Consider the following 15,002-nt stretch of genomic DNA (forward strand, 5'->3'; position numbering starts at 1 on the left):
AGCTGCTTGCCACCAGAGCTGATGCATTATCTTTCTTTGGAGATCCCCAAGCACCATTTATCCACCTGATATAGTAGTGAGCCTTCCCATTCACCTGAGGTTGGCCTCGTTGCCTGCTCAGAGCCTTCCCAATCCTGTAATTGTGATCTTATTTTTTATAGCTCTGTATGGGCCTGTGTACGTGTCTGTGTTGAGGGAGGGTTTTTCTGCCCTCTGCACTTCCCAGTTAGCCTAGAGGCAGTTCCTCAGCGGACACTGGGGTCTGTGGAATGACGCATCTATTTCCCAGTTGAAGCCAGTTCCATTTTCACCCTGCTTGGCAAGATGGGCTTCCTTCCTGTGTCCATCCCTGGGGACTGCACCGCCCTGCTTTCTGGCATCTGCCCATCCCCACTGCTTTAAGGTTTACGCTCTGATCAGAGGGAAGGGATATCTCAGCATGAAGCAAAATGGCAGACAGATGGAGAGCCTAGGGAGGTGCCCGGTGCCATGGGTAATTAGGTACTTCGTACATTCCTGTTAATGGTGATAACTAGGGAGCCTGAGAGAAGTGGGGCTAAACCTAAGGACATGCTCAGAAGAAGGGACTTCCTTCTGTAAGCCTGCCTGGTCAGGATCTGATCACCAGACTATGGAGGCTCTGTCTTTCTCAGAAATAGGGTAGCAATGCGAAAGATGACTTGTACACAGTCATGAAGATAGAAGACAGACTAATGAAGACAGAGCGCCTCCCAAAAGTGGGGCAAGAAAAGGGAAGAGGACAAAAACCTAGATTAAAGGAGGGGACTTCAGACCCCTGGTACCCCCAAAGTCTCCTAGACACATTCAGAAATCCAGATCAGTCACTAACAATGCTTAGAGCTCTGTGGAGAGAAGAAAAGAACATAGTTAGGTTCCCAGAGACAGCCCTGACATCATACAATATCCCAGTCCAAGCTCTCTAAGCACAGATACTCGTGCTTAATGTAAATGGCTACAGTTGTGCATTGAACACAAAAAGAGAAGAGTTCTGAGCTTGCCCTTAGAAGCCATCAAGACCTTATTCTAGGCTACTCTTTCCCCCATGAACAGAGTCTGAGGTCGCTGGTAGCCCTCAGTAAACATCTACTGCTGCATTAAATGCCAGATGACTATTTCCTCCTTAGAGAAGGTATTCAGGAAACCCTTTATTGCAATGGAATTTTCCCTTATTAATACATATAAATTACCCTGCTAGATGAAGGCAAATCCAGGAAGACACCCAGGGTCATAGAGCCAGAGCTGGGATGTACTTCAGAGGTCTAGACCTCATTTTATAGTGAAGAAACCGAGACCCAGAGCAGTTGTGCCGCCTCTTGAGCAACCAACCCAAAAGGTATCATAGTAATGAATGCCATCCTTTATCTGGGCCCATTCCTTCCTAGCCACCAAATGAGAAGTGCTTTGGGGGTTTCCCCTAAAATATACACAAGAAGATTCATTCACATGAGTTTGTTTTGACTTCATGTAAGGCCGCCTGGTTGTCAGAACAAGCAATCCTATGGAACAAAGACCAGGGGAGGAAGGCCAGAGGGCACACACTGAAGAAATAATGCCTGCCCTCAAGGGGCTTACCTTCTGCTGGGAGAAAATAGCATGTTTTGTCCACAGAGAAGCAAATATCAAACCGTACAAAGCCAGTCCTTCTTTTCTGTTTTACTGGGTGTATGGAAATGGTCGCTTCATTTGTTTCATAAATAAATGAAATGTAATTTCAGAACTAGGTAAGCACTTAGAGCCCCCCACACACACACATAAGCACTACAGCCCGCTGGTGCTTGCGGGCTGGGGGATATGGAGTAAAGGCATCACGGGCCAGAGTCACCTCGATGAGCCTGGGAGGGAGCCTGGGTTTCCAAGAAGCAGAAATGATGAAGGAGTGTGTCTGGGAGGGATGGGAGAAGTCAATGGACTATTCTGGCTAAATGCAGATCAGTATTATGAAATGCTTAGAAGGTTAAGTTGGAGTCAGGTTCTGAATGGCTATAAATGTTTGATAGATGAGCGTGTGTGCATTGTATGTTGTTTTGTTCTGTTTTTTCCCCAAGAAGCCATAGGAAGCCAGTGGAACTTCTTAAATGGAGGATTGTATGGTCAGAACTTTGCTTTAGGAATTATTCATTAGGTGAAGAGTGCATTGAAAAGGGGAGAGACAAGATGAGGAATCCAATAAGGAAATGGTGGTCTTTGGAGAAGAAAAAATGGCTCAGCAGCAGCCTGAATTCATTAAGCTGCAGTTCTAACCCAGCCCCCTGGATCCCCTCCTTTCCATTAGGCCTTCTTGCTTATGAATGATGCTTTGCTCTCTTCCTCCATTTTTTCCACACCAAATCATTCTCCTATTTTTGCTTTTCGCCATCTAAAAAAGGATGGATTTGCCCTTAATCTGGCTCAGTTTTTTAATCGTGTTCTTTGTAAACATAAAAGGTCATTTCCATCTGCTTTCCTTTTCATCCTTTTTCCATCTCTCCTCCTGCTTTGCCAATAATTCCTCTTCATTCCTTTTACATTCCATTTTTACTGTGATTTTCCACTTTCCCCCAGAGCGTTCTGTTCTCTTTTCTCATGGCAATCTAGCCTCCTTTGCTAGAGCAGCTCAGAATGGTCTGTCCTTTTGTGTGTTTGGCCGAGGCCTCGTAATTTTCAATAAAGCCCTCCGTCCGAGGCCTCCACTCAGATTCACTGGTCTTCGGGATAGCAGGATGGGTGCAGAAAATAGAATGCTGGCTATTGAAGAAGAAGGAAGCGTTAGTCAGTGTTAAGCCACCTTTAAAATCGAGAAGCAAGTGGGCAGCACACCCAGCGAGGGTGAATAATGGATAGCCTCAGGAGGAGACGAAGCCCAACAACTGTTTTCCACTCGAGCAGAGCGGAGTTCCCCCTCCCCCGAGTGGCCCCGGCTCTTCTAGAGTTCACACATCACTGGCTTCTTCCAAAGGAATGCGAGGACAGAGACATTTTCCCATTATTTCAAGAACTAAAAATAGAAGGTCAAGGAACTGCTCTCCCTCGTGGGAGACAAGGGGGGGGGGGCTTCTCTGAAGTGGGATTTTCAGGAATTCTGAGTTCCCGGTTTTATGTTCACGATCAAATGTATTCACCCTGACGGCTTTTGTCTCTCTCATCCAGTCCAATAAGCCTTTATTAATTGCTTATTCTATGCTAAATGCCTTATAGAGGCTGAGGATGCAGAGACAAGAGGAATTAGAGTCCCTGCCCCACTATTAATCTGTTCATTTTTGTAGAGAAGGCTTTATTGTTTGAAACTCTCCACCCAAAAAAAATTCCCTGAATTAATGGCCTTATAGGCCTGCTATTTATGTGAAAGGGGCAGCTAGGTTGCACAGAGTTGGGAGGAACTGAGTTCAAATCTGGCCTCAGACACTTCCTAGCCATGTGACCCCAGGAAAATCACTTCACTCCAGTTGCCTGGCCCTTGCACTTCTCTCTTAGAACTGATACCAAGATAGAAGAGAAGGGTTTTCCGAAGGAGGGGAATGGAAGGGAAGGAAGGAAGGAAGGAAGGAAGGAACAGAAGGAGGGAGGGAGGACATTATTTTTTGTTTTTATGATCTTAACAAATGCCAATAAACTCAAATATTTCCCTGTACAAAGGCAGAAAAGAAAGATCACATGTGAAACTCCAAATGTGGATAATGTGTCCTATTTTTTAAACCCTTACTTTCCATCTTGGACTCAATGCTGTGTATTGGTTCCAAGGCAGAAGAGCAGTAAGGGCTGAGCAATGAGGGTGAAGTGACTTGCCCAGGGTCACACAGCTAGGAAGTGTCTAAGACCAGATTTGAACCTGGGACCTTCCGTCTCTAGGCCTGGCTCTCCATCCACTGAGCCACCCAGCTGCCCCAGGTTTTTACATTCTAATGAGACTTTCAGAGGAGATCCCAGTTGACCTAGATGGCACCTAAACCTGTGGACGAGGGGGGGGGGAACAGGAAAAAGCAGGAACTTCCCACAGAATGTGGGGCATAAGCAGAGTCTTGAAAGTCACAAAGAACTCCAAGAGGAGGGGACCATTCCAGAGAGGGGGACCAGGCAGGGCAAAGGCCCGAAGGCAGGAGATGGGGAGAGAGAGATGGCGGGAAGGGCCAGGCAGGCCACGAACAGTGAATTCTCAGCATTTACACGTGCAGGTTTCGTGCTAGGCTCCAGGCACGCAGAGAAAGGTAGAAGCCGGTCTCCGTCCTGCTCCGCAGAGCTCACGGTGTGGGGGGAGAATCACTCCGTAAAGAGGAGGCAGAAGGTGATGTCCGAGGGGAAGGCCTCTGGGAGGAGGGTTCCGGCAGTCCTGAAGACAGTTTGGTGCCCCCTGAAGTCCTGTCGCTCTGTCCTTCTCAGGACCTTCTCAGACCCAGGAGACACCAGAGCATTGAATCATCCACCAGAGACACCCAGCCAGGCAGGGCCTAGAATTCTCCTCAAAGGCCCTGATCCCGGGAACTCTACACTTGACCTCAAACCTTCTTCTAAGGCCATTTTGTGGAGGGGGCCAGACTCCGGGCTCTCCAGGGCTGCACCAGGAAAGTCAGAGTGGGGGCCGGTTCTTCTCTCCTCAGACTTTGAGGCAGGGCCTGTGAGGCTGCTGCTTCAGGCCTGGGCTCCCCTATTTGTGGAGGAGATGCCCATCTCTGGTTTGACTAAAGGCCGGCAAATCGGGGTCTCAGGTGGGACTGGGGGTCAAATATCACACCTAATCAGGAGATGGACCCATTTTCCCTCACAATCATCATCATGACATTCAGTGAGTGTTTTGAAGGTTTCCCAAACCCTTTAGTGATATCGTCTCATTTGTTCCCCACAACCAGCCCGTGAGGTTGGGACTCCAGGAGTCATTATCGCACTTTATGGATGAGAAAACTGAGGCACAGAAAAGCCACAGGGAGTGGGCATTGGTGGAACCTCTACTAAGTGTTGGAGACAGGATTCCAACCTGGATCTTTCTTGACTTCGGGCCCATCCGTCATCCCAGGCTTCTTGAGCCTTCCCTGAGGGTGGGACAGCCCCCCTTCTGACCCTCCTGAAAAGCATTTCTGTTTCCTGCACCCACGGGGATCCGACCCTCGTCCTCAAGCCCGCAAAGCCCGTGTCCGGCTCCTCCGTGGCTGGCTAGGTGATGGCCGCCATGATTAATCCTCCATGGCAGAGGCTTCCCGAGCTATTGGCCTGTGGGCGCAACCCCAGGCTTTTCTCAGAGGCTATGACTTCATTGGATGTGAACTTTTCAGCTTAAATTATAGGCTTCTCCGAAAGGCTCCTCATTTAATAATCAGAGGGAGTTTATCAGAAATTGATGTAATCAAAGCTTTCATTTCCCACACAGCTGGGTGTGTGTGTGTGTGTGTGTGTGTGTGTGTGTGTGTGTGTGTGTGTGTGTGTNCCCACACAGCTGTGTGTGTGTGTGTGTGTGTGTGTGTGTGTGTGTGTGTGTGTGTGTTGGGTTTGTTGGGTTTTTTAATCCTTTCCATCTAGCCCGCATTTTAGTGCTTAAAGGTCTGGCAAACACATCCAGTTCAGACCGGCACGCTCAGGTCATCGCTCCCTGTGTGACTTCACCCACATTATTTCCCTCTCTGGTCCTCTTTTTCCCCCTTTGCACAATCACGGAATTGGGCCAGAGCGTTCTCAGTTGCCTTCCTGCTCTCAATCTGAGGAGCCCCCCACACACCTTGGCACAAAGAGAACCAGCAGCAGAATGAAGAATTGTTCCAGGCAGGAAACAGGGCCCGAGCCGGGATGACTCAAAGGAGCCACCCCCGAGAGGTCCAAGGAGAAGGGGAAGGGCGAAGCCCATGGAGTTTTGCTTTTTAACACGCTTGCCGGCCAGGCGGACCTCTGCAATGCTCTGGACCGAATTTAGCTGCATTTACGAGAAGATCCGACAGAATTTCTCACACGTTCTTGTGAAAAGCCTGGCGAGGCGCCGGGTAGAGACGGGGAAGACCCAGAGCGCGCCGAGATGTCTCTGCGACATGGCCGGAAGAAGGTCTGCAGGAGTTTCCCAGAGGTCTGTGCGTGCCCGTCGGCCTTCATCTTGTCTTCAGTGACTTGAATCGAAGCATCGATGTCAGGCGGATACGAGTTTGCCGGCGATGCTCCTGGCCCAGATAGCTGACGGTGAGGGGCAGACAAATGGCGTTTACCTCCGGCATGAAACTGCCTCGGCGGAGAGTCAGTCAGCAAACACTGAAGTGCCTGCTGTGGGCCAGGCACCGGGTGAAACCCTTCAGAAAGGGCGGCACCTTCGGCTAAATCTGAGATGAAGTTTGATGGGCAAAACTTCCCAAGTACCAGGCTGGGGGGGCCAAGATCGTGGGCCTTCGACGAACCGCCAGCCGAACCCGAGGCGATAAGGAGGAGCTTCGTGCCCCTCGGCCCAGGAAGCCAAAGCGAGGATCCGCTGGGAGCCTCTCCGCAGACGGGCCCCTTCCATGGAGGTCTTTCCCCTTCCCCAAAGTTCTTCAAGCGAAGGCGTTTATTGTTCCGTTTCACACGGGTGGCTCCAGAATTCCCCCACCTCTCCGGAGGCCCAGGAGCCTCGGGGGGCACCATAGGCCCATCCCGCCCACCCGCTGAGCCAGGAAGGCTCATGCTGGGGAGTGAGAGAAAATAGGGCTGAGGCCGGGCTGGCCAGGATGACGTTTGAGAGCCACCGTCGGTTCTTGAGCAGGAGAAGAACAGGAGGTTCTCTGTGGCCCAGGAAACAGGGAGGAGGAAGGAGGACGTGGAGGGCACCAAGACTAGCTAGAAAACAGGCCTAACGTAAGGGGGGCCTCGACTTTGCTGACGGGAGTGCGGAGTACAGGGCTGCCGTACCCCGGAGTATTTCTGAGCCGGTCAGGCCGCTCGCCTTTATTCGGCGATTTTCTTGGGATTGGTGGGTGACGAATGAAAAGCCGGAGGCACGAGCGTCCGAGACAACTCCATGGTTCTGAGAGGAGGCCAGCAGCGAATGCAGAGAGGAGGCTGGGAAGGGGCTGGGCAGGGGCGGGAAGGGGGGAGCGCCTTTCCCAAATGTTGAGCTTGAGGGAACTTGGCACACAAATGTTCTCTGGGCCGCTGGAAACGCCAGGAGCTAAGATCGGCCTGAAAGAGCCTCCGAAGCCATCGAGATCCACCCCCTGGTCTTACCGACGAGGAAAGGGAGCTCCAGAGACGAGAAGCCTCGGCCGAGGTCATCCAGCCACTAAGTAGCAGAATGGAGGTCTGAGCCCAGCTCAGCCGGCTCCCATCGAGCGCCCCCTCACGGACACCGTCACGGACTGGAGTGGGGCTTCTGAGATGGGGACGATCCAGTCGCTTGTTTTGGAATCTTGGCCTCGGAAGAGACTGCCCGGAGCCCCCCTCGACCCGCCAAAGAGTCTTCGTGACCAAATGCCTGACCAGTAAAGTAGCGCCTCCCCCGTCTGCCCCTTTCATTCCAGGCCAGCTCATTGCCAGGAAGTGTGTCCGTTATTAAGCCTCAGTTTCCCCCCGGGCACCTGTCTCTATACCCGTTCTGACGGCTCATCTCCTCAGATGACTGTCAGCGGATACTCAGCAGTTAAACATGCTCTCGAGGCCCTTCATCATCCCGGCCACTCGTCGCCTCCTCTGGACCTGCTCCAGCTTATCTCGGTGCTCCACGAGCGGGCTGGGCAGCGCCGGGCCCAGTGTTCCAGGGCTGGGCTGGCCAGGGCAGATCCCACAAGGACCACCGTCTCCCTGGCCCGATGCGCTGCGATCCCCCAAGGGCGCCTGATGGCAGGCTCCATTCCTATGGCACGCCCCGAGGCCCCGAAGCACTTTTAGCGGAAGCACCAGGCCTTTCCCAGCCTATCTTGGGGCTCGATTCCTTGAACTCGCTTCCAAAAGTCACAGTGAATCCTCTCCCATTTGAGTGCGCTCAGGCAGCCCCCGCGCCAAACTGCCAGCAGAGGCTGTGGGTGCTCACGCCCGAGCTCGCTGCTCTGGCCCTCCCAGCGTGGTGCCATCTGCCCCTCCGAGACGTGTCCCGTCTCCTCCTCTCTCCTTTCTTAATGAAGACAGATCAGAAGGCCTCGACTCCATGAGCGAATCGTTGAAGTCCGGAGGGAACGAGCACAATGGAAAGAGAATCGAGGGCCGAGAACCAAGTCTTGAGAGCCGCGGTTAAGTGACAGAAAGGGGAGAAAGACCCAGCAAAGGGGAAAATGTAAAAAAAGAGTATTTGGAGAGCTGGGGGAGAACCTCGTGATTTCGATATCACGGAGGACCTCTCAGAGGACAGTTTTCAGTGGCTCCCAAAAGCTCCTGGGATTTGGCCAGAAGGTCACTGGTGGCCATCAGGGGCCATTTCCGGAGAGTCCGAATCCCAGCCGTGGAACTCCTCGGGGCCCCGTGAACCAGGACAAGCCACCAGCCTCGCTGTGCCTCCGTTTCCTTATCCGTAGAACAAGAACGCCGCAGATGGACCCATCCTCTCGCAGGACTGTGTGGAAGGCCTGCTGCGGAGGTGTCATTCCTGTTGTTGTGGGCTCTGGGGGTGGGCCGAGAGGACGGACACAAGAGGGCCTGCTGAGGGATTGCGGGGACACGGCGAGAGACGGCATGGACAACGAGAAAGAGAGAGGCCGTGGCCCGAGAGATGGATTGGCTCGGCCCCGAGTGTGAATCGAGGCACGTGCCGCTCACAGAATGGCGTCCACAGTGAGGCGGCAAGTCACTGGAGTCTGTCGGTGAATCGATAAGCATTTACGAGGCACCAGCTGTGTGCAAGGCACTGCCCTGGAGATACACAAGTGGAAAACAAAGAGCTCCAAGTGAGAAATGTCAAGCCTGAGCGGCTCATACCTTTCATCGGACCCATCGTACAGTGCAGCGTCCGCTTCACGAGGGAAGGCACAGCTTTGTTTTGTCTGTATAACCCCAGTTACTGGCACGTGGTGAGCACCCCGGAATGCTTGTGGAGAATAAGTGAGATTGGACGGGCTGATGAGGCTGGAGGCTGGATGGTACCATCAGCAGGAAGAGGGGAGATATGGGCAACCTCCTTTGCCCCTCAGAAGCTGACGTTCTAGTGCGTCAAAGGGGGCTGGACCCTAAAGAGGAGTCAGTCTGACTGCAATCGGGTCACTCGTGACTGCCCATCCCCACTCCCGGTCCAGCCCCCCCCCCGGCCATCGGGGGGCCCTGGGGGCAGACCCTCGCTGGCTCCCTCTCGTCTCTCCTCCAATCCATCCTCCACAGGGCGGCCAAAGTGATTTTCGCAGTGCCGGCTTCTGAGTCATTCCTGTGCTTCAGAGTGTTTTTAGTCCCCAAACGAGTCAGAGGACACCAAGGTAAGATTCCCCAGTGTGGCTCCGAATGGTCCCACATGAAACGGGAGCCCCTCTCCCCTGCGGTGCCCTTTGGGCTCTCTACTGCAGCCAGACTTGCCCCCCATCGTCCCCGGGTCTGCTTGTGCTTCGTGGTCCTCCTTAGCACAGATGGCCCTTGTGCCCAGGCTGGGTTGAAGTCCTTTTCTTCCTTCGGTGCCCAGCTTACATGCCAATACGAGCTCTGACAGCGATCCGCCTCTCACCTCCGTTTGCTCTTGAGGTTTTCTTTTCAGTGAGCTCATTCTAGCTTGTGTTGTGTGCTCACACGTGTGTGTCATGTGTGTTTGTCGTGGGTCAGCCGTCCATTCACGGCCAGCTCTTGGGGACTCCATTTGATGTTTTCTTGGCGGTTTGCCACGTCTCTCTCCACCACTTGTCTGTCTCCGGTGGCTTAAGGCAAACAGGTGAAGTGATCTGCTTGGGGTGGGAAAGCCAGTGAGGGCCCGAGGGCACGTTCCAGCTGGTCTTCCTGCCTCCAGGCCTGGCCCTCTGCACCACCAGCGGCCTCCTCTCTAGCAGACCCAAACCCTCAAGCCTTGGTTCCCATCTCCGGACCTCCAGGCCCCGGCACGGCGTTTGCATGTTGCACTCCGTCGATATCTAGTGAATTGGCCTAAAGGAGGCCCAGGAGACCCGGCATGGCGTGGAGGCCGGAGGGAGGGATGTGAAGTCAGAAGCCTCACCTCCAGCACATTGCCAGCGTGTGACCGGGGGCTGGGCAATGGACCTCCGTCTGTTGGAGCCCTGGTTGTGTGACTTGGGCAAATGCTTCTGCTACTTTGGACCCAGATTTCCTCATGTGTTAATACTCTGAGGTTCCTTCATGAGGGGCAGGGGGCCAGGATGGATCAGAGTCGAGGTGGAAGAACCCCCAGACTCCTCGAATCTGGAATAAGTGGGCTCTGCACCCCCTGTGCCTGATAGCACTGATAAAAGTACAAGGGCGGGAGCTTCTATAGCTGTGTTTCTAAATATATGTGTATTGTCTGTATAATGACACACGTGAGCTCATATAGTCCTGGGAAGTGTGGCTATTATTATTCCCATTTTACAGACCCAGAGCCTGGGGCTCGGGGAGGTTAAAGGCTTGCCCCTGGCCATAGCTGGCAAGGGTCAGAAGTGGGCTAGTCATCACCACTCACTCTCTGGTTTGTAAAGCACTTTCCATGTGTGGAATCATTCTCACGGCAAACCTGGAAGGAAGCAGCTCTTCAGAGCCCCATTACATAGAAGAGGACACACACACAGTTAGCAAATATTGGAGGCAGACTTGAACCCAGGGCTTCACGACTCCAAGTCCCCTCTACCAAGCTGCCCCTGAGTGTCCCCGTGGGACCTCAGACATTCAATAATAGCCCAAATTCAGGGTCAGCTGAAAATATCACGCTTGTTTATCATCGAATTTAACACAAAATGGCGCTCAGTCAGTCTCTTCTGGATTCCTAGATTTTCTCAAATGGCTTCCCAAATGGTAAATAACGTCAGTTGTTTCTCTGAGGCGTCCTGCCTGCTCATTAGGCTTTTGGACTTGGTGCATGGATGGCGGTTCTGGGCCAGCCCAGCTCAGACTTTCTCCTTTTTGGGCTATCATCAGCCTTATTGCCAGTTTTCATTCAGAGCAAAATTTTGCTTCTTCTCCTTGACCAGGCTATTCGCTCTGAATTCACATTGGAAAACAGCAATGCCGACACTCTCTTTCTGCCTCCATCTGATTTAAAAGACCCTCCTGAGAATCCCAGGAATAAGTGGAAGATACTTCCTTTGGCACCCGTGCCGTCCACCTTGGACTTGAACAAGAATCCCCTCCGTAGCACCCCCACATGTTTGTCTTGAAGACTCGCAGCATCGAGAGACTCGCTGGCTCCACAGCCAGCCCATCTGCTTTGGGGATGGATGTGTAACGGTCAAGAAATTTCTTATTATTCAAACTAAGGTCTATAGAAGGCAGGATGTCTCCTTCAGTGGGACGGGCCTCCTTCGGCCTGATGCCTTCACTTTACAGCTGATGAAAGAGAGGCCTAAAGAGGTTAGCCATTTGGTCAGGGCCATGCAGTAACTGGCAGAGGCAATAGTGCTTATGACAGTAAAAAACAATGCCGTAAAGGAAACAGGAGATCCTATCTTGTTGTACTTACTTGTGAGTCTAAGCCCTGGAAGGGCCCAAATGAGAGAGCATGGGCTGATGAGCGACAGCAAGCCAGAATACAGAACGGTGACCCTTTGTTGTGGAAAGAGGGAAAAAAGAGGGGCGGAGGAGTCAGAGAAGTGACCTATCTGGCCCTCCCTCCCTCCATCCTTGGCCTGCTCTCTTTCCCGTCTCTTCTTCAGCTCTGTTTCTTCCTCTCCCCCCCGCCCCCAGCCACACATCTTTTCTCCTCTCATAGAGATCTTAGTGGCAATATTCCATTTTTAGGATGTTCCTCTCATTCCTAAGCAAAAGCTTCCTTTTGGAAGATGGCAGATGAGTTCGATAAATTATTAATATTAGAGATGAACATCTTCCTTCCTGGGTTCTTTAATGAAACCGTTACCTAGTCAGATAGGTTTCCGTACAGGTGTAAAATAGCTTTAATATCCCCGGAGGAGGGAGAGACGAGAAGGAATCGTGCTCTCGGTGTCATCGTCCTCTATGCCCGTCTGCTCCTCTGTCGCTGGTTTCTGCCCCCATATTGCAGCGTTTCACTTGGTTCTCCAAGTTCGCCGTCTCTGAGGAATGATTGTGGCCCCTCGGGGGCTCTTCGGTGCTCAGAAACGGGGGGCTTGACGAGGCCTGCTTCGTCCCCGGTTCTTCGTGTTCTGAGATTCTCCCAGCAAACACTTTTCACACACAGCATCTAGTACAGTTGACTGAGATGTGGCCAAGAGCAGGGACGGGCAGGAAGGAACACGCTTCCTCCTCCATAGTTCAGCATCCTTTTGGCATCTGTGATGAAACGTGGCCGCGCTGTGCCCGATCTCACCTCTTCAGAGCATTCAGCCGCCCACCAGGTGCATGAGACAGTGCAGCTGGGGGTCAAGAAGAGCGGCTCGGCTCAGGACACGAGATCCCGAGGCAGTGACTGGCTGGCCCTGGGCAGAGGCTGGACCTTCATCCCCGCCCTGGGCGGCCGGCCTGCTCACCCGCCCGGAGACAAGATGCCCTGCTTGGATAAGGATTGCTTTAATATCAGTTTCACAGTTTGACGAATGTACATAATTCGGGGTGCTGCAGCGGCTGCGGCTGGTGGGGAGTTTCTGTGTTGTTGTTTTTACATTTTGTTTTCTTTGGGTTTTTTTAACAGATGTGGGAAGAGGCCATCGCCTTGGGCAAAGAACTCGCCGAACAGTATGAAAACGAGATGTTTGATTATGAACAGCTCAGCGAGCTGCTGGTGGGTCTTTGCGCCCTTCCACTTAAATCAATACAGGCTTTCCCGGCCTCTCATTCAGGGTCTGAATAGGAGGTTTCTCACCCGATCGGGGCCGCCCCTGCTTCTCCAGCTAAGCAGGCTGCCTTCACCTCGGAGGTCATCTTTCCCTGGTGGTGCAGACAGCTCACTGCTGGGGGAGGATGTCCTGTGGCTGACCTTCTGCTGCCTCCCTCCCCTGTAGAAGTCTGGGAACAATTCAGATTTTCCAAGTCTGTTGACATGCCCAGCCTTACGTGCTCTCTCCCTGCTCAGAAGAGCATGCGTGGGCTTCTCCGTGTAGATGTCCTTTCCCCCACTGGAATGTCAGCTCCTGGAAAACAGGGCTGTCCATCTCCAGCACCAAGGACAGTGCCTGTAGGAGAAATAAATGCACTTCCGGGCACCTGTTATACACCCAGAGCCTGTAGGAGATGCCCAGGATTCAAGGATAAAGTAAAACTGGCCCTGGCCCCAAGGTGCTTCTGTTCTCCTGGAGGGAGGCCACCTCTGGAGGTGGGGAAAGGCCCATGAAGGCCTCTTCAGCGAGAGATGGGCTGGACTCTCCCAGGCAGGTTCCTTGCTTTCATTTGCACCAAGTTCCCAGTTTCCAAGAGTTCTCAATCCTACACAGTGGCTTCTCGATCAGCAGGCACTGTTGACTGGCTGATTGGAGGATGATGGGCTGTTTTCAAGTTAGAGCAGGAAAATTTCTGTTCTTTTAACTTCCTTTGAAATTCACCCTGTATTGAGTTCCTGCCAGGCCAATTTTCTCCCAAATGAAAGATTTCTAGCCAAAAGAAAAACTATTTTCTTTGACTTCTCCGGCTATCTCAACTTGTCACATGAAGGGAGGAGGGATGAAGGGGCTATTCTCAAGGGTAAGAGCCTATTCCCCATGAATCCATTCTGTGATATGACTGACAAGGGGCCTCCAGTGGGACCTGTGTAGCTGGGAGCCCGGGGTGCACGCTGCCAGGAAAAATGGAAGCCCTCTTAATGGTTTGAGCCTAATCCAAAAATGTTCTCACTCTCTTGCAGAAAAAACAGGCCCAGTTTTATGAAAGCATCGTCAAAGTGATCAGGCCCAAACCTGATTATTTTGCAGTCGGATACTACGGACAAGGATTTCCCACATTCTTGAGGGTAAAGTGGAATATAGCTAAAGTACAGCAAACAGAAATGGCTCTTTTTCCTCAAGAGGGATTCAAGCTCTTAACTTGACTCAGTGTGTCTTGGCTGTCCTGTTGGTGCTGAAATAGCCATGCGGTCCCATGATCAGCTTCTAACTCAGACCCCCCTTGCTCTTGGGATCAGCTGCCCCTAATTTCACAGAAAAGAACTTTGTTTTTTAGGCACAGGCGTCCCTGAGTCAGAAATGGCTTCTGTGGCCAAGTTGGTGGATATTCAGTATCTGTCTCTTGTTTCTTTTTCTCTTTTGGACTTCCTGCCTGCCTCATTTCGGATGTTCTCTTTCTTGCTCATTCTCTTTCCATTTTTCTCTTCTCCTTCTACATTATGGTCTTTATTCTTCTCTTGTTCCCTCTTTGTCCTTTTCTCTGTCCTGCCTTTCTCTCTCCTCTGCTTTTCCATTTTTGTCTTTTTTTCTTTCTTTCACACTTCCTTTTTCTCTCTCTTTCTTTCTCTTCTTCCTTCCTTTCTCTTTCTCTTACATTCCCTTTCCTTCTTTCTTCTTCCTTCCTTTTTTCTTTCCTTTCTTTTTTCTCTTACATTTCCATTTCCTCCTTTCTTCCTTTTTTCTTTCCTTTCTCTCTTTCTGTCTCTTACATTTCCATTTCCTCTTTCTTTCCTTTTCCTTCTTTCCTTCCTTCCTTTCTTCCTTCTTTCATTCCCTCCTCTCTTTCTCTCTTACATTTCCATTTCCTCTTCCTTCCCTTTTCCTTCCTTCCTTCCTTCTTTCATTCCTTTCTTTCTTTCTCTTACATTTCCATTTCCTTTTTCTTTCCTCTTTCTTCCTTCATTCCTTCCTTCTTCCCTCTCCTCTTTCTTGCTTTCCCATAATCTGTTACTGTCTTCTTCACATTTCTTAGAGACTTGCCTTTATGGACTTTCCTTTCCAAACACAAGACTTTCTACTTTTGTCCTGAAAAGCGATTGAATGGTGCTCGTGGTTATGAAAAGAGCCGTAGTGCAGTCACACCAACATTGTGTCAGATAGTTCAGGCCGTCGGGTTCAGTAATTTTGTGATTTAGTAGAGGCTGTGGGTTGCTCTCAGAGAATTTC

The 15,002-nt window shown here is 51.5% G+C and overlaps 1 protein-coding gene across 1 annotated transcript in view; it reads left to right on the forward strand.

The window, feature by feature from the left end:
* Positions 1-15,002, forward strand: part of DOCK1 (dedicator of cytokinesis 1) — a 424,653-nt gene that overhangs the window by 382,898 nt on the left and 26,753 nt on the right. The window contains exons 43-44 of the mRNA XM_044660351.1: positions 12,653-12,742; positions 13,799-13,903. Of these exons, the coding sequence (XP_044516286.1) occupies positions 12,653-12,742; positions 13,799-13,903 (195 nt within the window). The remainder of the gene's footprint in view (positions 1-12,652; positions 12,743-13,798; positions 13,904-15,002) is intronic.

Source organism: Gracilinanus agilis, chromosome 2 (assembly GCF_016433145.1).
Source record: "Gracilinanus agilis isolate LMUSP501 chromosome 2, AgileGrace, whole genome shotgun sequence".
In the NCBI taxonomy this organism is placed as follows: domain Eukaryota; kingdom Metazoa; phylum Chordata; class Mammalia; order Didelphimorphia; family Didelphidae; genus Gracilinanus; species Gracilinanus agilis.